Source organism: Martes martes (genome assembly GCF_963455335.1).
Source record: "Martes martes genome assembly, chromosome: 13".
NCBI classification, from domain to species: domain Eukaryota; kingdom Metazoa; phylum Chordata; class Mammalia; order Carnivora; family Mustelidae; genus Martes; species Martes martes.
The window spans coordinates 23,655,946-23,680,614 of NC_137901.1; the positions used below are offsets into that span (position 1 = coordinate 23,655,946).

A 24,669-nucleotide genomic window follows, 5' to 3' on the forward strand; every position below is an offset into this window, starting at 1 on the left:
AGTTGGGCAATAAAATCACATTAATTGGGTGCCTGGGTGGCTCAGTGGGTTAAAGCCTCTGCCTTCGGCTCAGGTCATGATCCCAGGGTCCTGGGATCGAGTCCCGCATCGGGCTCTCTGCTCAGTGGGGAGCCTGCTTCCTCCTCTCTCTCTGCCTGCTTCTCTGCCTACTTGTGAACTGTCTGTCAAATAAATAAATAAAATCTTTAAAAAAAAATCACATTAATTGAAGCAATTAAATTTAAGATAATACCTTTATTAAATAAAAAAGTTACACTATGATTTTTATACACTGTTGAAAACAATGACTATTTTGTTTATCTCTCTAAAGACAGCGGTACTTCCCATTTCTCTCTCCTGATGTTATAGTTGGGCCTCAATTTAGGTCCAGAAAATAAATAACAGGGTAGATTTTTCACATTTCTCTAGATTTATCAGCTGGAAAGGAATTTCAGAGCATGAAGATAAAATAGGCTGAAATAAAAGAACTTTTAGACAGACAGTTTGTCCTTATAATCTGGTTAAATTTGGCTTCTTAAAACTCTATACTCATACCCACAGAAGTAAATTTCTTAGTAGCCCTAAAAGAGCTGGGGAGAGAAGATCATTACTGTAATAGTAAATAGCAAATACTTTGGCAAGCATGAACAATAGCACAAGTGAAGACATTTACAAATACATCTGTGACATCTCTTTGATGTGCTATGAGCTACGAATCAGAAGAAAAGCATTATGGTTATTTGATTGCAGGGTGCTGGTGGGCATTCACAATGTAGCCAACATGTTGATCCCCTAAGGAAGTACAGATTCATGGGGAAAAAAAAAAAGTCAAGCAAAGCAGTGGGGGAGAATAAAACACAGGAAAAAAACACATAAATTTGAGATTATCTCTTTTACTCTGGAAAAAAAAAAATAAGGGGGGGTTCCCTGAAGCATGGAAAGTATTTTTCAGTGGGTGTGCGTCTCTTCCGTTATCAAGGGAGGGCTTAGTGGGGATTCTGGCCAGTCATAGACATCCGGCAGCAGGGAATCGTATTCGCTTCGCCATATTCTTTCTCTAATGTATTTGGCCTTGTCTTCAGGTTCTGGGTATCGGAAGGCCATTTTGTTAGCGTACAGGTATTCTGTGACCTGAAAAATAAGTAAGATTGCTGTGTAGACTCTGATAGTAACTGGAGAGAAAAAGTACTATTAAAACACAGTGAAAAGAATGTATGACGTTTTTCTTTTTTCAAAATAAAAAAACTAACATTAATTTGACTCATTTCAAAACATTTGGAAGCTATTAAAAACTTGAAAGATGAAATAAAAATAATCTGCCATCTCAATATAAGTTTGATGTGTTTTAAAGTTACCCCCCACCCATTATTGGCATTTCCTTAATACTTCAAGCTAACAAACAATTTTAAGCTCTACTTTGTGTCAGTCAGGCAGCCCTACCTGAGTGACCCACTGAGCCCCTGTCCTACCCCACTTTCAAACAGCATGTAAGAGAGTCTACGTCCTATCCATAGCTGACTGGACTGGGGCAAAAACCTAACCTAATGTGAGCCAGGTGTTTGTGCTCTAGAATTCAGATTAAGAGTCACAGAGATTATTATAAATCAGGTGTTGGACACTAGAACTATAAGGTCAAGTAAAGTGAGGACTGGGACCTACACATGGCAACTCACCACCACCATTATGGAGTGCCAGGCATGTCCCATGTGCTTTACATGTACAGCTCATTTAATCCTCACAACAATCCTATGAGGTTAAGTACTGGTAGTATTATCCTCATTTTACATATAAGGACACTAAAGTATGAGGAGTAAGTAAGTAATAATAGTAAGTAACAAGTTACAAGTAAGTAACTTGCCCAAGGTAGTTAAGTGAGAGCTGTGTCTCAAACCTAAAGCATTCAGACTACAGATCCCAGGCCCTACACAGTGAAGCCAGATTACTTCCCACCTCATTTGGCTTGAATGGATTTCTGATATTTGTAACCAAGCCACACACCATGACTGGTGATGAGGATAAACCCTCTCTGAGTTTTGATGTGAAATGAGGTGGTAGAAAAAGCTTCCTCACAGGATAGCACAGAGCTTATTATATAGTAAATTCTCAAGTTATGGTTTAATTTTAACTTAAGAAAATATTGTAACACATGATTAAAAAATTTCAATTTTGTCTTTCTCCTCCTACTCCAATTCCCATTTAAACGGTGACCACTATTCAAGTTTATTTCAGCTTTCTAAGAAAAAAATTTAACAAAGAAATGAAGGTTATTAAAAATAACCCTTCGTTCCAGGAGCTCAACCTTACTGTATTTTGTGATGAACATGTATTTCAATTATTTTCTAGCCTATTATAAGAAACATATTTGTACCCACAGAAAAGGCTGAGGCAAAGCAAGAGAGATCGGAGATGCTCACTGGCTGTGGGATGGGGTGAGGGACAGAAACAAAGCACTGCTAGTCTCCTGATCCCTTAGTCTTAAAAAGGAAAGTCTTAAGACAATGAAGGAGCAAATTCTCTACCCTGGGGAAGGGAGAAGAGGCATCAACCTGGGGCTACGCTCCTGTACCAGCCCATAAGCACAGGTCTCTCATATGACCTTTCAGCTTGACACACTGGTAATCTAACTGACTGATACATTCCAAAATCTGTCCCAAATATAGTATCATTCTATAAATTCTAAAACCGAGTGTTGTTCATCCTAGTTCTGGGCTCTAAAATCCTCACCTGTTTTGCAACAGTAAGGTATTTGGACTCCTTAGCCTGGCATTTGTGTATCTGGACAAGCTGGCCTCAAGAAAACTTGCAAATCCTGTCTTGTGCCATCTTCCTACTTATACTTTAGATTCCAGCTCAAGTGGATTGGCTGTTATTTATTTTTTAAGATGTTATTTTATTTATTTTTAAAATTTTTTCAACTTTACTAAGATAGGCTTGACAAATAATCATGTATTTATGGAATACAATGAGATGTTCTGATGTATGTGTACACTGTGAAATAATTCCCCCCAACCAAGCAAACTGACCTCTTCATCACTGCACATACTTCCTGCGTGTGTCGTGAGAATACTTAAGATCTACTCTTTTAGCAAATTTCATTAAACCATGCCATATATTAAGATTTCTAGAACTTAATTATCTTATTATGAAAAGTTTACACCCTTTGATCAGCATTTCCCGTTTTCCTCTAGCTCCTGGAAACCACCATTCTACTCTGTTTTTTTGAGTTTCTTTTTTAGATTCCACTTATAAGTGAGATCAAACAGTATTTGTCTTTCTCTGACTGATTTATTTCACTGTCTTCCACATTCATCCTTGTACAAGTGGCAGGATTTCCTTCTTTTTTAAGGTTGAACAATATTCGTGTGTGTGTGTACATGTATTTGTGTATATATGCCACATTGAGTGTTGATGGACACTTAATTTGTTTCTGTGTCTTGGCTATTGTGAATAATGCTGCAGTGAACATGGGAGTGTTCTTCAAGATTATGATTTAATTTCTTTTGGATATATATCCAGAAATGGGATTACTGGATTATGTGGTAGTTCCAATTTTTGGGTTTTGAGGAATAGCCATACAGCTTTCCATAATGGCTACACTAATTTACATTCCCACCAACCATGCACAAGGAGGAATCCATTTACATTTAATAGCTTAGAGTATATCCCATAATTGAAAAGCCAACTTTGGGGCACCTGGGTGGCTCAGTCATTAAGCATCTGCCTTCGGCTCCCAGGGTCCTGGAATCAAGCCCCACATCAGGCTCCCTGCTCGGCAGGAAGCCTGCTTTCCCTCTCCCACTCCCCCTGCTCATGTTTCTGCTCTCGCTGTTTCTCTCTCTGTCAAATAAATAAATAAAATCTTAAAAAAAAAACAAAACCGACTTTGAAGCCAAAACATAAAACTAAAGCAATCTCTATACTCATCAGGGGCTCGAAATCATTAACTCCAAGAAGAGTCACATCCTCCATTGACTGAGCCAGGCAGGTGCCCCTGGATTAGCTGTTATTTTTTTTTTTAAGAATATTTTTAAAGATTATTTATGTGAGTGAGAGAGAGAGCACGTGACAGCATGCATGAGTGGGGGGAGGGGCAGAGGGAGAGAATCTCAAGCCAATTCCCCACCAAGTGCGGAGTCTGATGTGGGGCTTGATCTCATGACCTGAGCTGAAATTAAGAGTCTTGGATGCTCAAATGACTGAGCCACGTAAACACCCCTGGCTGTTATTTCTTAAACACATCACCTCTAATTTCCAATCTTTATTTAGCTTATGAGTGTTAAAATAATGCAACAATAACATTTATAGTCAGAGGGGTAAAAATTTTATGATCATCAGTATACAGTCGAAAATATTATTAATAAATTCTACATCTAATCCTGATGTTTAAGAAAATCTTAGTAAACTAGGGATGAAGATTATTTCTTTAAGAAGATAAAAGAATATTTCAGCCAAAAGCTAGTATCATATTTAGTATTAAAATATAACGATGCCCTTATCAACTAAGTTGCTTAAAACTGGTCTCAAAGGGGAAAAAATACATAAAAAATGGAGGAAAAAATTACTTGTAAATGATTCAAAACTCAAAATTCCAGAAGAGTTAATTTAAAGAGTTAAGATTGCTTAACAAAATAGTTATCAAGTAAATTCATTAAAATTAATACCTTCCCTATATGCCAGAAATGACAAGCGAGGATATGGAAAGAAAAATCTTTACTTATTAAAAATAACAAAAAATTTTAAAATCTAGGAAAATAAGTATAAGTCACATACCATGTTTAAAGAAGAAAACAAAAAAATATTGAAACACTTAAGAAAAAAAACAAACAGCTGAGTGGGAAGAGGTACTGATAGGGAGGAAAGAGCCAGTACCAAAGACTCATTTTCACTAATTTAATTTATAAGTCTGATAGTTTCATACATAGATGCAGGGTTTTCTTTGAATTCAAAAAATTGATAGAAAAATTTATCCAAAAGAATGCACAGTTTGAACAGATAGGAAAATACTGAAAAACCATAGTAATGGGAAACAGTATCAAATAATACACATGATATATAACACAATAATTATTATTTAAGATTTTACTTTTGAGTAATCTTTACACTCACAACTCTCAGATCAAATTGCACTCTCTGACTGAGCCAGCCAGGTACCCCCATACCAGATAATTTTAAAGGTACATGGGTGTCCCCAAGGGCGCCTGGATGGCTCAGTGGGTTAAGCCTCTGCCTTTCGCTCAGGTCATGATCTCAAGTCCTGGGACTGAGCCCCACATCAGGCTCCCTGCTCAGCAGGGGAGTCTGCCTGAGATTCTCTCCCTCCCCCTGCTCTCTTTCTCTCTCAAATAAATAAATAAATCTTTAAAAAAAATATAACGTGGGTTATATTCTGGTAGTAAGAAAATGGGTGATTTAAAATTTCTTCTTTGCACCCTTGAAATTTTCAAACTTTTCTCTAATAAACTTGTGCTATTTAAGAAAACATCATTAAGGGGCACCTGGGTGGCTCAGTGGGTTAAAGCCTCTGCTTTCAGCTCAGGTCGTGGTCCCAGGGTCCTGGGATCGAGCCCCATGTCGGGCTCTCTGCTCAGCAGGGACCCTGCTTCCCTTTCTCTCTCTCTGCCTGCCTCTCTACCTACTTGTGATCTCTCTCTGTCAAATAAATAAATAAAATCTTAAAAAAAAAAAGAAAACATCATTAAAATTTATGTGAAGAGGTATACATTAATACTTACTTTAATAGCAATGTTAATAGAAACTTCCTGAATGTCAGCAAGTGGTGGGTAAAGTCTCCCTTGAGCTAGCTCTTTATCTGTCAGCTGATTTGCCAGAGCCTGGCAAAGAAAAAGAAGAGAAGAGAAAAACAGCATTTTATTTTTGTTTAAGTAACACAGAATAAGGACCTAACAAAATGGAAAAGGGGCTTGGGGAGCAGAAAATAATATAGGTAAGATAATTCTCCTTATTTTTCGCAGGAATATGCACCGCAGAGATTAAAACTGTTCACCACTAAATAAGAAATAACCAGATTGAAAGGTTTATTGATATATTCTACTTAATATATACAAAGTGTGGCATAATTACATCAGTTACTATGAAAATAAACATGAAAATCTGTATTAATGTGAGTTATTCAAAACTCATATTACAGTTTGGCACTCTAACAGGCCAGCACACTCCAAATAAACCAGTATTTGTCCATTAAAAAATGAAGGTGTTACATTTTATCTATGCCATCACAATATAGTACCTTCAGATACAGATACACAAAAGGGAAAATATGTGTTATAAATATGAAAGGATTCATAGCTTAACATTTCAAACATTTGAAAAATCATGATATAAAATTAATCTTATGCAAAAGTAGACAGCCAGATCAAAAAAGCAACAGATGAATAACTTCCTTTCCATTCATAAGGCAGATTCAACCCATTTTCTCTCTCTGCTTTTAATTAAGATCCATTCATCTTTGTAATTCATCCTGATAAAAGAGCCAAACAATATCTAAAACATTTACCTTTGCAGCTTCTAGGAAAACATGATCACTGATATGCCGGGTGTTACAGAGAATAACAGCTAAAGCCACGCCTACAAAACATTTTAAATAGTTTATTTAGTAAGGTCACTTTTCAAATTATGAAAGGAACCAAACAAATTCCAGACTTGAAGTGAGTTAATGGTGACTGCTAGCCCCAGACGGCCGCCCCCCACCAAATTAGCAGCCAAGAGAAAACAGAAGCCTGAGAGTTAAAATCAAATGATCTTTGTTAACTGTTAGAATTTTTACCTCCTAGAATAACTTGAGAAATATCAAATGCCTTTTCTCAATTTAGTTTTTACAATTAGCAAAATCACAATGCATACAACTCATCAACACTTGTTATAAGAAACATCAATTCCCAGCCCACCTCTAACCCTGCCACTTCTTGCCCTATAGAGGCAGCTACTTTCAATTCTTTTAGCTGATTATTTTTATATTTCTTTCTCTCAAACAGCTTGCTTGTATTTCTCCTGATTGACTTCTGAGTTTTAAAAATCACCCACTCCTTCCTGTAGTATTTAAGGACTTGGCTTTCTTTCCCATTTCCAGCCTTGTCCCTTCTGCCGGTATGGTTAGGACACCATTTTGGCTGAATCAATCAGTAGTCAACATTTGTATTATTATGACTTCATGAGTGTTACTCCCAGCAGAGCCATTATTAACACCGTGTCGTGATTATTTCTCCTCTTCTGCAAAACTTTTGGTTTTTCCTCAAGTTACTACCCTATTCTCCTTATTTTATTTTCAGTACTTAAAATTATTTCACACTGAAACAGTCATTCGTTTGCCTGAATCATCCAGTAACTCAGCCACTTCATGTACTCTCTTCCTTCATGCTCTAGAAGAATCCTCTGCTGCTGCGACCATCTGCTTCCCAGCCCAGATCCTGCTCTCCATCCTGGATCTGGAGCAGTCATCCTGCAAAATCCCTTATCTTCATAGGGATTCCCTTTCTTTCTTTCTGAGTTCACTTCCTAAATCCCACTTCCTCCTAGTTTTTTGTTACTCCCTCTTTTTGGTCAGACATGTTTTCCTGCAGTTTTCCAAAGATGCCCCCTTTCCCCCCTCCCCCGCCATTTTTTTTTAACTACTGTCCACTTATTTTTGACAGTTTGTTTGGGTTTAGAATTCTAGTTTGGAAATAATTTCCCTTCAGAATTTTAAGTCATGACTTCAATACGTTCTAGCTGCCGGCACTGTTGGTGAGAAACCAGTGCCAATTCGATTCCAGATCCTTTTCAGTGATTATCTTTTTACTGCATTTCTGGAAGTATTAGGAACCTTTCTCGTCCCGAATGTTCAGCAGTTCCCCAGTGATGGACTTTGAGGTGCATGACTTTCACATATCACATACGGCACTCAGTGGGGGCCCCTTCCTAACTAGAAACTTGGGTCTTTCAGTTTGGGGAAATGTTCATGAAATCTTCGATAATATTCTTCCTTCCACTCACCTGTTCTCTCTTTCTACAGTTCTTTTTTCTGATATTGTACTTTCTGGACTAGTCTTCTAATTTTCTTCTTTTGTTTTCCATCCCTTGTTCTCTGCTTGTTTTTTAGGTGATTTCCTCAGCTTTTTTTTTTTTTTTTAAATCCTTCTGCTATCAAACTTTTTGTTTTCAAGAGCTCATTTTTGTTTCTTTTTTTTTTTTTTTTTTAAAGATCTTTATTTATTTATTTGACAGACAGAGACCACAAGGAGACAGAGAGGCAGGCAGAGAGAGAAGAGGAAGCAGGCTCCCCACTGAGTAGAGGGCCCGACGTGGGGCTCGATCCCAGGACTCTGAGATCATGACCTGAGCCGAAGGCAGAGGCTTTAACCCACTGAGCCACCCAGGCGCCCCTCATTTTTGTTTTCTAAATTAAAAAAAAAAAATCTGTTCTGTTTCTGGAACGTATTATTTTCGTCTCCGTGGGGTTATTGATAATTTTTAAACTTTCCGTCTCCCCACCTAATCAATCCCTGCTTCTTCCTAAACAGCTTTTTAATTTCCTGTCTATTTTAGTCTCTCATGAGATAAATTGTTTATATAAGAAATTTCCTTAGTTGACCAGTAACATGTGAGTGTTTTTCATATGTAAGGGTTAGGAACTAAAAGAATGATTGGTAGCCATGAGGACGAGGATGGGGCTTGCCCACTCTGAGCATCACTGTGGTGACTTGGCTTTCAATCACCCTACTTTCTGACACCTCCTTCCTCAACTCTGTCTGGTGTCTTCCAGTCTAGAAATTCTGTTTTACAGTATTCAAAGAGTATCCCAATAGTCTTTGGCCAGAGTGGGGCACTACAGTTATCCAATTAATCAAGGATGAGAAGAAAAACAGATGGTTAATAGATTCCTTATTTTAATCTAGCCTCTAGATAATAGATACATTTCAGAAAGTAGAGCATTTATTTGTTCCATCTATAGTTAATATAGTTGCTTAAATGATTGGAGCAAAATCTATTGTCCTCTTATATTTGTCTTGTCTATTCCATGTTCCTTCCTTTCCTCTTCATTCTTGACCGCTGGGTTTTTTTTTAATCATTTCATTTCCTCCCTTAACAGTCTCTAATCATAGTTGAGAAGCTCTTCTAGCCTTCTAGTGATTATCGTAAAATTTATAACCTGCACTCTATGAAAACTCCATGGCAATCTCTAATGTACTCTCCGGCCAGACAATGCAAGTCCCTTTACAGTTTCAATCTGCTTAACTGATAAACTATTATAGTTGCTCCTTTCGAGGCAATCCTTTTGCTCTGGCTGCATTCATAGTCTTCTCTTTGTTATTGTCTGCTGAAGCCTCACAACAATGTTCCTAGATGTGGCCTTTTATTTATCCCACATGGGTTTCACTGGTTTCATGTCAATATTGTGTACTGACTTCATTCATCAGGTTCTAAGACATTCTCAGCCACCGAGACACAAATATTGCCTCTGCTTCATTCTCATGTTCATTTTCTGGGACCATACAATAAAGTATATCAATTAAAGATATATATCTGTTTTTCTATATTTTTCTTTTTTTGGTCTCTCAATCATTTCTTCTGACTTTACAGTTTAATTTTCTTTAGTCTAATCTACCATAAGCCTCATTCACTGAATTCTCAAATTTATTTTATTTTTAAATTCTACAATTTAGTGTTACTTGGCTGAATCTTTCAAGCTTGGCTTTTATCTCCATAAACACAACAAGCGTATTTGTTTCACAGCACCTGTTTGATAGTCAGAATTCCAGTTTTCCTGTTGTTTCTGATACTTTTGGCTTCTGCTGTCTTGTCTCTATACGTGTGCCTTTACCTTTTATTTTTTAACTGGAGATGTATTTCAAAATTTGTGAAAGTAACCTGAAGAAAAGGGTAGTGTTTATCTTGTTCCATAGAAGATTTCTGTTTGCTTCTGCCAGTCACTTGTGAGTGCTGGTAAGCCAGAACAAAGGCTTGAGGTTTTCTAGATCATCCATGCGGTAGCACAAACTAGACCCATATTCCACGGTTCAGCCTTTAGGGCTACAGCACGGGAGGTTCACACAGAATCCCACTCTTGGCAGATGCCAGACTCTGACGCTTGCCCTCCTTACACCAAAAGCACTGTTGTTGGACTGCTCAGCCCCCTCTCGCTGATGAGAGAACACTTCATGGCGAAAGTCCTTCACATACTGGTTTTCGAAGCTCAAGTTTTCCCCCTATTCTTGATCCAGAATTCCCGAGTATTTTATTAGTCAATATCTTATTAGTCTTTTGACCCTGTTAAGGGTTTACTTTTGTTGTTACTTCATCCAGTTATAATTTTGGGCCAGGTAATTCAAACATTATCGGAGCCTTATATTTTTTTATCAACAGACTTTTGGCCTCCTGCTTTAAAGTCCATTTTTACCTCTATTACCAAGTCATTTTTACATCTGTATTTATAGTGTTGGTAATGGTTAATAATAAAGTTAGGACTTTGTGGTGTTGTATAAAAATAATCAATTGCCAGATTCCTTATTAGTCAAATAAGATCAGAAGATGACTTTGTTAAAATGAGCAGAAAAATATTCTTTTCCATACTCTTATGCCTTTATGCCACAGGAATACTGCTGGATAGAATGGATGGATTCTGAACATTATCAAGTTCTAGAAAGAAATCATTGGTGATGGGAGAGTTTCTATTACAGACACTAGGTCTCAAGAGCCAAGCATGGTACAACTCTAGACATGAAACAGCTACACAGGAGGAAAAGGAGGAAAATTCACACACAAAAGCACTGGGGTATTCACAGGCTAGAAGTCTTCTTTACTTTGACAACAGTTAAAATGTGCTTGCTTGATGCTAGCCTACGTACACTAAAAATCTACCTGTCATGAAATCTTCGTGCCTACTGTCAGCTCTTCAGGGAGAGGCCCACAAGAAGACAAAGGAAATTCAGGCCAAATCCAACACAGTCTTTCATTAAAATGAATGAACAATTAAGGATCACCAGAAATTTATAGGAAATGAACAGCAAAAAGGAAGAAATATTTAAAAGAATCTTAGTTCTCAGAAGAAATTCAGAAAGATCCTGCAACCTTTAAAAAAATAAAAGTGGCTATTAAAAGAGAGTGATTTTAGGATAAGATAAAGGTATTGGGAATAAAAAAATAATATTTGAGCCTACTGAACTGATGATATGTGATATCAAACAAATGTTCATTTTATGTGGTATGATACATAAAATTACATTTAATTAAAAAAATTATGAACCATGAGAGACTGTGGACTCAGAAACAAACTTAGGGTTTTGCAAGGGCTGAGGGATGGGTGAGCCTGGTGGTGGGTATTAAGGAGGGCAGGTATTGCATGGAGCACTGGGTATGGTGTATAAACAATGAATCTCGGAACACTGAAAAAAATAAAATTAAAAAAAATTTCTATCAACAGTAAAAAAAATTACTTTTTAAGGGACATATACTGTAGTAGTTATGAATAAAATTATATTAGCTCTCTGATTTGCTTTAAAATAACCCAGTGAGGAAGGAATGGGTAGGAAAACATGGTTACATGTCAGTAATTGCTGAAATGTGGGAGACGGGAACATGGGAGTTCATTCTTTTCTCTGATTTTGTGTATGTTTGAAAATTTTTATAATAAAAAAAAAAGACTTTTTTGTTGTTGTTTTAGGTTTTATTTTAAGTAGGCTCCACACCCACACATGCAGCTTGAATTCACAGCCCTGAAATCAAGAGTTACATGAACAGAACTCCCCCACATTACAGAATTCAAAAAGGCAGAGTTGAAAATGTAAAATAAAAATTACAAATCAAGGACAACAGAAGTATTTGACCATGGTCTAACATAAGTTCCGAAAGAGAAAAACAAATAATGGAAGGAAGGAAATAAGAAAGAAAAAAAAAGTTAAAAAAATCCTTTGGGGAAAAGAATATATAATGACCTGGCCCCCACACAGATATGCATAATAAATGGAAATAAGCCCACACCTGGATGCATCCCAGTCACCCTCAGAAATCTAAAGATAAAGATAAAATTTTAAGTATTTTTAGAGAGAAAAAGCTAGTATGGATAAAGAAATGAGAATCTCAATGACATCAGATTTCTCACAGCAACACTAAAAGTGGAGAAATATTTTCAAAGGTCTGAGGGAATGGGCTTTCAATCTACAAACCTCTACCCAACCAAACTATCAAGTGAGAAGACAAAATAAAGGCATTTTTAAGATATGTAAAAACTCAGGAAGTTTTCATCCATGCTTAATAAAAACACTTTTTCAAAAGGTGTACTCCCGAAAAAGGAGATCAAGATAGAGAGGAACAGCAGCAAGACAGAAACAGCACATGCACGAGAGGGAGAACAACGCGGGTCACAGGAAGTAGTCTGCTGTGCGGGGCACCTGGGGGCTCGGTCGGTTGAGCACCTGACTCTTGGTTTCAGCTCAGGTCATGATCTCGGGGTTGTAAGACTGAGCCCCCCATCAGGCTCCCTGCTCAGAGGGGAGTCCGCCTGGGATCCTCTCCCTCTGCCCTTCCCCTGATGTGCACGCACACTGTCCCTTTCAAAAAATTAAATAAATCTTAAAAAAAAGAAAAAGAGGGACGCCTGGGTGGCTCAGCTGGTTAAGCGGCTGCCTTCGGCTCAGGTCATGATCCCAGCGTCCTGGGATCGAGTCCCACATCGGGCTCCTTGCTCGGCGGGGAGCCTGCTTCTCCCTCTGCCTCTGCCTACCACTCTGTCTGCCTGTGCTCGCTTGCTCTCTCTCTAACAAATAAATAAATTAAAAAAAAAAATTAAAAAAAAGAAAAAGAGAAAGTAGTCAGCTGTGGAGCACGATCCAGAAGAAATGAAGAACGCCGGCAGGAAATGAAAGAAAGATTCACGATACTTGATACTTGAAAGACTTTTACTTTGAGTTTTAAAAATTTTGTAATATAGAATCACATATTCTACTATATTTATCAAATCATACCCGTTTAGACATAAACAGTCATGTAATTTCAGAATCAAGCCACAAAGCACAGAAAATAACAGAGCACAACCTACATGTCCAAAAACCCTCTCTACAAGGTAGAAATATTTTTTTGTAAAGATTTTATTTATTTATGACTGAGATAGCGAGAGGGAACACAAGCATGGTGGAGCTGGAGAGGGAGAAGCAGGCTCCCCACTGACCAGGGAGCCCAATTCGGGGCTCGATCCCAGGACCCTGGGATCATGACCTGAGCCAAAAGCAGATGCTTAACTGAGCCACACAGGAGCCCTACAATGTAGAAACATTAACTAACCAAAATTGAGAGATGGAATAAGAACAGATACAGCTAAATACCAGATTTTTCAACAGTGGCAAACTAATAAAAACTATCATTAAGTTGCTATCAAAAGCTTTTTAGATGCGTTATATAAAAATAAAGGTAACTAACTACTAGGAAAACTAAAAATAGTAACACAAATTGAAAGGTAGGGAAGCAAAGTATTAGGAGGTATGTGTACACTATTATATTTAACAGTGGGAAGTTCATACATACAGTCCATGGCTAGAATCAAGATAAGGGAAGATAAGGGTATTAGTCATGATGGTAACCATCAGAAAAACTCAAAGCAAACCACTGACAGAGGTTATAGCTGAGAAGTACAATAAGGAGGTGCCAAGGGGACACTTGGACTGTTTACACACTTCGGCTATTGTAGATAATGCTGCTATAAACATCAGGGTGCATGTATCCCTTTGCATTAGTATTTTTTATTCTTTGGGTAAATACCTAGCAGTGCAATTGCTAGATCATAGGGTAGTTCTATTTTTAACCTTTTGAGGACCCTCCATACTGTTCTCCAGAGTGGCTGCACCAGCTTGCATTCTCACCAGCAGTGCAAGATGGTTCCCCTTTCTCCGCTTCCTCACTGACACCTGCTGTTTCTTGTGTTGTTGATTTTAGCCATTCTGATGGGTGTGAGGTGATGATCTCATTGTAGTTCTGACTTGTTTGTCCCTGATGACCAGTGATGATGAGCATCTTTTCATGTATCTGTTGGCCATCTGTATGTCCTCTTCGGAAAAATGTCTATTTATGTCTTTTGCTGATATTTTAATCGGATTATTTGGGTTTTGGGTGTTGAGTTTTGTAAGTTCTTTATGTATTTTGGGTACTAACACTTTATCAGATATGTAATTTGCAAGTATCTTCTCCCATTATGTAGGCTGCCTATCAACTGGTGAATGGATAAAGAAGGTGTGGGCCAGGGGCGCCTGGGCGGCTCCGTTGTTAAGTGTCTGCCTTCAGCTCAGGTCATGATCCCAGCATCCTGAGATCCAGCCCCGCATTAGGCTCCCTGGTCAGTGGGGAGCCTGCTTCTCCCTCTCTAGCTCCCCCGTGCTTGTGTTCCCTCTCTTGCTATCTGTGTCAAATAAATAAATAAAATCTTTAAAAAAAAAAAAAAGATGTGGTATATATATATATAATGTACTATTACTCAGCCCTTAAAAAAAAAAAAAAGAGAATGAAACCTTGCCATTCACAACAACATGGATGGAGCTAGAGTATTATCCTAAGCGACGTATGTCAGTCAGAGAAAGACAAAGATCATTTGATTTCACTCATATGTGGAATTTATGAAATAAAGCAAACGAGCAATAGGAAAAAAGAGAGGCAAACCAAGAAACAGACTCTTTCTATAGAGAACAAACTGATGGTTCCCAGAGGCGGGGGGGGGGGGGGGATGGGTTAAACAGGTGGTGGAATTAAGGAGCACTTGTCCTGATGAGCACTGGGTGTTGGATGGAAGTGCAGAATCACTATATTATACACCTGAAACTAATACTGCACTGTATAACTAACTGGAATTTATTTTTTACAATTTTTTTACTAACTGGAATTTAAATAAAAACTTAGGAAAAAAAGAGGTACTGAAGGCAGAGACTAAATAATTTTATAACATTCTGTTCCTTTTGCATTTTTATGTACCATGTACTACATTATTTATACAATAAGAACAAGCTTAATGGAAAAGATGAATAAACACATTTACAGGGAAAATAAAGCAAGACGGGTTTGCTGAATTCCGTGAGTTTTCCTGTACATACGTAGCAAAATTCTATAAATACAATTGTTCATTTTAATCTTAAATTCTACATAATTTTGTTAAGTATTTTAATGTAATTAACTATTACTCTTTAATATAAATCACGGTGGCACTTACCTGGAAAAATATACACATTGTTGCCTTGGCCTGGTGTAAAGACTTGCCCATCACTGAGTTTCACTGGCTCAAATGGACTGCCACTGGCAAACAAACACCTTCCCTGGTAAGAAATGAAATAACCTCAATTTGTAACTTCATGTGGACCAACACTGAGGTGAGTCAAAACACAATTAAATCCTGTACTAAAACAGACCAATGTATTACTTGCAAACAGTCACAATTTACTATATAACATAATCCTTTCATTAAAATTCTTATCAGAATGAGTTTTTATGCAGAGCACACATTCAAATGAAATTGAAAATTGTCCATCAGTAAACTAAAAAAACCTCACACTTCTACTTCCTTTATTTTATTTTTTTTAAAGATTTTCATTTATTTGACAGATAGAGATCACAAGTAGGCAGAGAGGCAGGCAGAGAGAGAGGAAGAAGCAGGCTCCTTGCGGAGCAGAGAGCCCGATGTGGGGGCTCGATCCCAGGACACTGGGATCATGACCTGAGCTGAAGGCAGAGGCTTTAACCCACTGGGCCACCCAGGTGCCCCTTCTACTTCCTTTAAAAAGTTTAAAATGTAGATGGGCCAACAAATACCATCCTGAATAATAAAGATTGTTATAAACATCTGTGAATGAAGGGGAACACACCAAAGGTTAAACTGTGATCACTGACCATACATCTATGAATTTTGGCTCTGTACCAGGTATTCTGTATGTGTTCCCTCAGTTTAGCCATAAAAAGCCTTATGAGATTATCATCATCTCCATCTCACTGATATAAAAAAAAAAAGAATCTCAAAAAACTAGAGCTTAGATTTCCAAGTACTTTGTAAAAAGTCACACGTTACAATTGTAGTAGTTAAACTTGAATCCAGGTTGGGACGCCTGGGTGGCTCAGTTGGTTGGGCAGCTGCCTTCGGCTCAGGTCATGATCCCAGCGCCCTGGGATCGAGTCCCACATCGGGCTCCTTGCTCAGCAGGGGCCCTGCTTCTCCCTTTGCCTGCCACTCTGTCTGCTTGTGCTCACTCTCGCTCCTCTCTCTCTCTCTCTCTGACAAATAAATAAATAAATAAATCTTAAAAAAAAAAAAAAAAAACTTGAATCCAGGTTTTTTGTTTTTTTTTTTTGTAACTCCAAAGCCCATGGTCTTTCTATTATGCTAACAGTGCTCCTGTTGGGCAGTTTACAAAACAGATGTATGGTATAACCACAGTATTACCCCAGAAAAATACAGCATGTTGCCTTGTTAAAGAAAAATAAGTCTCCAAATTTGTTGTACCAATTTTAGTACTGTGCTCAACAACGGAATATAATGTTACTAGCATATGCATTCTTTCTTTTTTTTTTTTTTTTAAAGATTTTATTTATTTATTTGAGAGAGAGCAAGCAAGTGCACATGAGCAGGCGAGGGGCAGAGGAAGAAGCAGACTCCCCTGCTGAGCAGGGAGCCCCATGCAGGGCTCATCCCAGGACCTTGAGATCATGACCTGAGCCAAAGGCAGATGCTTAACTGACTAAGCCACCCAGGCGCCCCCATGTTCAATATTTCTAGGAGAATTAGATACCTGTGAAATTGAAAAGTACCTGAAAGTAAATTTATAAATCTCTTATTTTCTTTAAAGACTTTATTTGAGAGAGAGATAAAGAGAGAGAGAGAGAGTGAGAAAGAGAGAGCATAACCCCAGGAGGCAGCAGAGGGAGAGGAAGGAGGAAGCTCCTGGCTGAGGAGGGACCTAGGGCTCAATCCCAGGACCCTGGGATCATGACCTGAGCCTGAGCCCTGAGCCCAAGACAGACGCTTAACCAACTGAGCCACCCAGGTGCCCCTATAAATCCTTTAAATATAATTTCCCCACCACAAGTCCCATCCGCTCCACTCCTCTTCGGCAAAAAACCACAAAGAGCAAGAAAACAGTAGTTCTCAAACAGGATAATCTATCTTGGAATGCTTGAGAACTACTGTTTTCTTTACTGTTTATTACTTTTATTTTATTTATTTATTTATTTATTTTATTTATTTATTTATTTATTTATATTTTTTTTAATTTTTTAAAGAATAATGTATTTTTAGATTTTATTTATTTATTTGTCAGACAGAGATCACAAGTAGGCAGAGAGGCAGGCAGGCAGAGAGAGAAGAGGAAGTAGGCTCCCCAGGGAGCAGAGAGCCCAATGTGGGGCTCGATCCCAGAACCCTGGAATCATGACCTGAGCCGAAGGCAGAGGCTTTAACCCACTGAGCCACCCAGGCGCCCCAGATTTATGTATTTTAGAGAGAGAGAGAGAGAGCAGCAGGGAAGTGCAGAGGGAGAGGGAAAGCCAACCCTAAGCGGACTCCACACTAAGTACAGAGCCTGACACTGGGCTCAATCCCACAACCCCAAGATCATGAGCCAAACTGAAATCAAGCTTAACCGACTGAGCTATGCAGGTGCCCCAAAAGTCAGTCATGTTTTAACAGCTACCTGGATTAAGTAAGAGATGGTTCACAGAAAACTGAACTATCTCCACAGAGAAGGATGGACAAACTGACATGGTACCTGAACAGTGGACAGAATAATAAGTGTTTAGACAATATTTTGTTTTCTTTTCTCTAGATCTAAAAATGTGTATTATATCAAGGCTGATTATCTCTGAAGTATAGTGAACCCTTGGCATTAGTGGATTTAACACTCAACAGTTTGACCCTTTGGACCACGGGTCTACAATGTATGTTAATTTTTACTTTTACAAGACATACTTTCAGTTTCAAAATGACACAAAATATAGAAGCTATCTAACTATGCTAGTGTTGGCCCCAGGTGACTATCCTGATGCTACAATGTCAGGCGGCTGTATCATTTTCCTCAGAGAGCTATTATCATTCTCTACCTGTTCTAAGTACAGAGAATGTGATGAAATTGTGTTTCTTTGAAGATTAAAGTCAGTTCATGGTTAATGCCATATAACATTACAATGATAATGCATATAATAATTATTTTTGTAAGACCACTAATTTTAATAGCTTTATAAAATGGTTTATGTGATATAAGCTCTTTATAGGAAAAATGTTACATTCTCATGATATCAGTAAATTTTTAGATTTAGAAAGATCTTGGGTATTTTCTCTAGAATGGCAAGATTCTACAGCAGTTCTTCTTCAGGATATTTTTTGTCTTATATGATCAATCAAATATGGCTGGATCTTAATGATAACCAAGTGTTCTCATTCTGAAGTTCAAGAATTAAAAAGAAGTATTTTTCTCACTAAGCAGCAGAGGGTGTGAGAGTAACACTAAGACTTCTCTCTACTGAAAACAAAAGGACACTAAAAATTTAAGAGGTGACTGCAAATATGTAATTTATGCCATTATTTTATGTAAGACTAAGAAGGAATTTATGTAAATTAAACTATGACACAATGCTTTTTTATCATTTTTAGGAGGTAATACAATATTGAGAAAAAATTTGCATCTTAGAACTGATAGACTACAATATATCGAACTAGTCTCCTTGTTGGATTTTTATTTTTATTCATTCCAGTAATACACAGCTCTCATGACAGTATTTATTCAAAAAATAAAATTCTTAAATATTTGGGCTATCTTCTAGTGATATGCTACTACTGCCCAAAACATTTACATATTTTATATTTCTAAAATGCCAAAACCTACAGACAAATTGAGTATATTCAGCAGTCATTGTATCAGACTAAGACTTAATCTTGGGGGCAATAATCATTAGTGTTTTTTAAATTAATTTATTTATTTTAATAAACATATAATGTATTTTTATCCCCAGGGGTACAGGTCTGTGAAATGCCAGGTTTACACATTTCACAACACTCATCATAGCACATACCCTCCCCAATGTCCATATCCCCAACCACCCTCTCCCGTCCCCCCTCCCCCCAGCATCCCTCAGTCTGCTTTTTGAGATTGAGTCTTTTATGGTTTGTCTCCCTCCCAATCCCATCTTTTCATTTTTTCTTTTCCTACCTCTCCCCAGCCCCCCCACATTGCATCTCCACTTCCTCATATCAAAGAGATCATAGGATAGTTGTCTTTCTCCAAAAAAATATGGAACGCTTCACGAATTTGTGTGTCTTCCTTGTGCAGGGGCCATGCTAATCTTCTCTGTATCGTTCCAATTTTTAGTATATGTGCTGCTGAAGCGAGCACCCATTAGTTTTAAGTAGTAAAGACTGGTAAGCAGAATACCATACTTTGGTAAAAAGATAAGGCAGGATACTAAAAGACACTGATTTTCATTTATTTATTATTTTGCTATCTGGAGGCTGATTTTGTGGATGATTTCAAAGAAAAAGATTTCAATAACTATTAGAAGTTTCAGTGATTACTATAACTTGGAAACCAGTAGTCAGAATTCATTTTGACTAAACTGAGCGGCAATATGAAGCAAAAGAAATTTAGAGGGAATGTATGTATCAAAATAAATACTTTGGCAATGAGAAAAAAAGAATGCTGAAGACTTAAGGAGCATGAATACTAAGTCTGGAAAGTTCTGAGAAGGTTCTGCTTTGGCAATGATCTAGGCTGTTTCACACCCAGTCTCCCTCTGATAACAATGAGAGAAATTGGATAAAATACATTAAAAATATCTGTTAAGAAAGCAGCAGTACGGGGCGCCTGGGTGGCTCAGTGGGTTAAGCCTCTGCCTTCAGCTCTGGTCATGATCCCAGAGTCCTGGGATCGAGCCCCCCAATCGAATCGGGCTTTCTGCTCAGCAGGGAGCCTGCTTCCCCCTCCCTCTCTCTCTGTCTGCCTCTCTGCCTACTTGTGATCTCTGTCTATCAAATAAATAAATAAAATCTTTAAAAAAAAAAAGCAGCAGTGCTATCAAAATCATGAAAGCTTGGGTGTGGGAAATGCAGAAGAGGAGGAAAACAAGATATATGTGATTCCAGCACTTGAAGCTTTCCCCCTCAAGAGGACTGCGGATTTCAAAAGAAGTGGTATCTGTGGCTGAGAATCTGAGCAACAAAGCTATCAGGAGCCTCACGATGACAGAGGGAGAAAAGTTCAGGGCCTGCTGGGGATGATGGCTGCTAACAAATAGCCCAGGACTTGTGATTCATGCACGAAGGGGTACATGCTGGGAGAAAGGGTAAACCATGGAAAGAGAGCAGGCACCCCACAGACCGCATCCTGATTAGATTAAGGTGAGCTGCTCCAGACCAGCCCCCACCACAGGAAAAGGGAAGACCCCCTCCTCCACAGCCTCAAATTACCGCTACAATTGTTCACCCATACCATCTAGCACTCAAGAAGGAAACAAAAAACAAAAATAAAACCAGGCTTACAAAAATATAAGACCGCATAACCAAGAAAAAGAAAGAGGATAGAAATGGACTCACAGAGAGTAAGGTATTCCCTGCTATCAGACATTAACTTTCATCATGATTCATATATTTCAGAAATTAAATAACAAGATAGAATATTTTAGCAGAGAACTATAAGCTATGTAGAAAGATGAAATAAGTATTTGAAAAATATTGTTAAAAATTGTGGTGTGGTCATGATACCGTGATTATATCTTTAAAAGAACTCTTAACTTTTGAGAGATATACTATAATATTTACAATAAAACGATACGATGTCTTGAGATCTGTTTAGGGTGGGAAGGACGTAGAAGAAACAAAATTGAGGAGGAGGTGATATTTCCACAGCTGGTACTGGCATATGGGAATTGACTAGATTATTCTACCTCTGTATATGTTTGAAATTTTCCGTAACAAAAGACATTTTTAATAGAGTGCAGAAAAAAGCATTCATCACAGATTGGTTACCTATTCTGAAGTATATGACCTAGTAATTTCCTGTTGGGTGTCTCTGTAAACGAGCCTTTAAATACTACTTCCTGGGGTCACTTAAAGACCATTTACAAGAACAATACAGAATGTGATTACATTGTGGAGATTAAAAATATATCCCTACAAGAACAGTGGGGAAAACCTAACTGACCTAATGGTATATGAGCAGACACCTGTAATCGGGATATAGCCCTGGGGCAGTGTCAAAGAATTCAGAAGTACTAAACCTTAAATGATTTGGATGAAAGTAAAAGCTTGTTCCTGACGGCTGTCAGATGACTGAAAACAATGGCTTTCATGAAGACAAATACTGACAGTGAAGCTATGTTTGAAGAGTAAAAAGAATTGTTTTATTAAATGTGACGGTAAGAAAGTAGAATTTATTTATGAATTGATTATTTCTATAATATGCCATTGTAAGTCTGTTTCACTAATTAGAAAAACAAACTGAAATTCTACAAATGAAAAATACAATAAAATTAAGAGCCTAGCAATAAATAAGCATAGCTAAAAAGAGTGCACGCAACTAGAAGATACACCCAAATATTAAAATACAGTATGCAGGGGTGCTGGTGTGGCTCAGTGGGTTAAGCATCCACCTCTTGATTTCAGCTCAGGTCATGACCTTATGGGGGATCAAGCCCTGCATTGGGCTCTGCGCTCAGCACCGAGTCTGCTTGTCCCTTTCCCTCTGCCCTTCCTTCTGCTCTCTCTTGATCTCAAATTAATAAATAAATAAAAATCTTAAAAAAAAAAAAAAGAAAGACCACACAGTATGTCAACAAGATGGAATATGCAGAAAGCTGTGTAAGAGATACCTGAGATATGAGAACAAGTCTGACACTCTCCAACCGGAGACCCATAAGAGCAGACAGAGAATGCAGCCAACCCAGATATTCCAACATAGGCCACAAAAGAGGGCATCAAGATAGAGTTCTACAGTCCCAGTTGGAATAAATACAAACTCAACTACATCTATTATAGCAAAACCAAGACAAAATGATGTATCAAAAGGAAAACAGAAGTCAGGAAATAATAGAATACTATCTCCACTGACTTTTACTTCTATACATAGTAAAAAAATATCCTTCAAAATGAAGGCAAAATAAAGAGATTATTAAGAGAAATTCATCAGGGGGGTGGGAGGTTGGGGGAACCAGGTGGTGGGTATTAGGGAGGGCACGGATTGCATGGAGCACTGGGTGTGGTGAAAAAACAATGAATACTGTTATGCTGAAAATAAATAAAAAATTAAAAAAAAAAAAAGAGAGAGAAATTCATCATAGACACACTCAAGGTAAGTTCATCTGGTAGAAGGAAAATGACCCAAGATAAAAGCACAGACATACATGTCAGACAGAATGGCAAGAGAAGAGATTAAAATGTATCGAAATATATCAAAATCAATTATTTTGTGTTTAGAACAAGACTGTCTTTTGGGATTTAAAATATAATTAAAATGTACAACAATAGCCCACAAGACAGAAAGGTGTTAAAATGGAGATGTATGGTAATTATGTTCCAGAATTCATACACACAATAGTTTATATCAGAACTTGAGGATCCAAGGGTACATACTGTAATCTCTACAGTTAACCATGAAAAGAATTATGCAAGAATGTATAACTAAGACCCATAGAAGGAAAATAATGGACATAACCAATTCATACAATTATTCGTAGTACCTCTGTAAGTGTATATGCTTCTTCAGCCGTGCACTCAGCCATTGCTGTAGGATTGCTTAATGCAAATATTACAGGCCTTTCATTGATTTCAGCCATGGCTTTGATTACACTAGGAGTGAAAAGTCGGCCAGCTCCTGCAACTCCTATAATACATAAGGGGGGGGGAAAGCAACTTCCTTACATGTAACATAAAACAATTCTTATCAACAGCATTTCGGCAATAGGTTTAATACAAGAAAACACATATTTTGTATTGCTGAGATAATGCCATGGGAACACAATCTTGAATCTGAAAACAATAAAATGCTGAAAGTTTTTACTAAAATATTTATTGTTTACCCCAAACATGGTAAATGCTAGGAAATAAAAAAAGAGTATGACTATCTCCATCACTGTCTAATTAAGATAAAACTTGCTACAACATGAATGAACCTTAAGGATATTATGCTAGGTAAAATAAGCCAGTCACAAAAGGACAAATACTATATGATTCCACTTACATGAGATACCCAGAGTAGTCAAATTCATAAACACCAAAAGTAGAAAGGTGGCAACAAGGGGCTAGGGAAAGTATTTGTTTAACTGGTATGGAGTTTCAGTTTTGCAAAATGAGTTTTGGAAACCAGCTGCACAACAATGTGAATGTACTTAACACTACCTAATCATACACTTAAAAAGGGTTATAATATATACAATTCATGAATTACTGAACTCTACATCTGAAACTCATGATGTACTTACTATATGTTGGCTATATGTTGAATTTAAATTTAAAAAATGGTTATGATGGCAAATTTTATGTTATGTGTATTTTACCACAATTAAAAATGAATTTTAAAAAGTTAAAAACTTGCATTTCAAATGTTAAATTGTTAAACTCGGGTTTAATTAAACAAATAATAGGAATTCAGAAGGGATAAAAAATCATCTTGACTAAAGCAATCTATTTTCTTGACGCAATTTAATGACCTTTTCTTTAGTCCTTACAATGTCTCAGACACTGCATTAGGCCACTGGGATATAAACATGAACACAATGCAACTTACAGTGGAGAGAAAAACAAAGTAAGCAGAAAATGAGAAAACCTGTAACAGGTGCCAAGTATGCAGTGTTACAGAAGCATGAAGAGTACTCAGCCTATGATGGGAATCTGGGGATGACCAAGCAAAACCTCGGCTGTGTCCTTTTCCAGTTCATCTAGTAAGATGACTTATATTTAACAGTCAAAATAGTTAATTTTCAATTCTACTTTAAAAACTGATATGTAACAAAGAAAACTACTGATCTGGAGACTAGAGTTTTAGTGTTCTCTGTCACTTCTGGCTATATGAAATACTCACAAATCTTGGGCAAGTTGTTTAACATCTCCGTGCTTGTTTTTCTTATGTAAAAAAGGAATTTATATTCAGTGTTTCTCTATAGGGAAGTGTATGGACATATTTTGAGGAGTCTATGAGTTCTAAAGAAATTAAACTTTTTAAATTTTTGTTTCCTTGACCCTCCAGAGAGAAAATCAGTGGGCAGATTCTTAGGTTTTCATATTAAATTTTGAGAGAAATTGGGTGATCTTCAAGATGTCCTCTTGCTCTAAGAAATTGTGTGTTCTAATCAATGAAGAAGCTAATGACCACAGAAACTTACTGTTTGTGACTGTTTTCTATTTAACATTCAATAGGGGTTCTACAAGAAAGTGATAAAACTATTAAAAACTTATGGATTCAAATCCCACAGCTATATAGGAAATGAAATAGCTCCTCTTTTAAAGACTTTTACATTTTCTGGGGCACCTGGGTGGCTCAGTTGGTTAAGCATCTGACTCTTGGTTTCAGCTCAGGTCATGATCTCAGGGTCCTGGGATTGAGCCTTGTGTTGGGCTCTGCCCTAGGCACAGAGTCTGCTTGTCCTTCTGCTCTTCCCACCCCTCCTACCTACCCTACACCCTGCTCGCATCCTCTCTCTGTCTCTAAAATAAATAAATAAAACCTTTTT

The 24,669-nt window shown here is 37.5% G+C and overlaps 1 protein-coding gene across 1 annotated transcript in view; it reads right to left on the minus strand.

Moving 5' to 3' along the window:
• Positions 1–236: 236 nt before the first annotated feature.
• The window catches only part of ME2 (malic enzyme 2), a 57,069-nt gene continuing 32,636 nt past the window's right edge, over positions 237–24,669 (minus strand). The window contains exons 12-16 of the mRNA XM_080821737.1: positions 22,681–22,823; positions 15,182–15,284; positions 6,515–6,585; positions 5,733–5,831; positions 237–1,131 (exon numbers count right to left, since the gene is read on the minus strand). Of these exons, the coding sequence (XP_080677863.1) occupies positions 949–1,131; positions 5,733–5,831; positions 6,515–6,585; positions 15,182–15,284; positions 22,681–22,823 (599 nt within the window). The 3' untranslated portion in view covers positions 237–948. The remainder of the gene's footprint in view (positions 1,132–5,732; positions 5,832–6,514; positions 6,586–15,181; positions 15,285–22,680; positions 22,824–24,669) is intronic.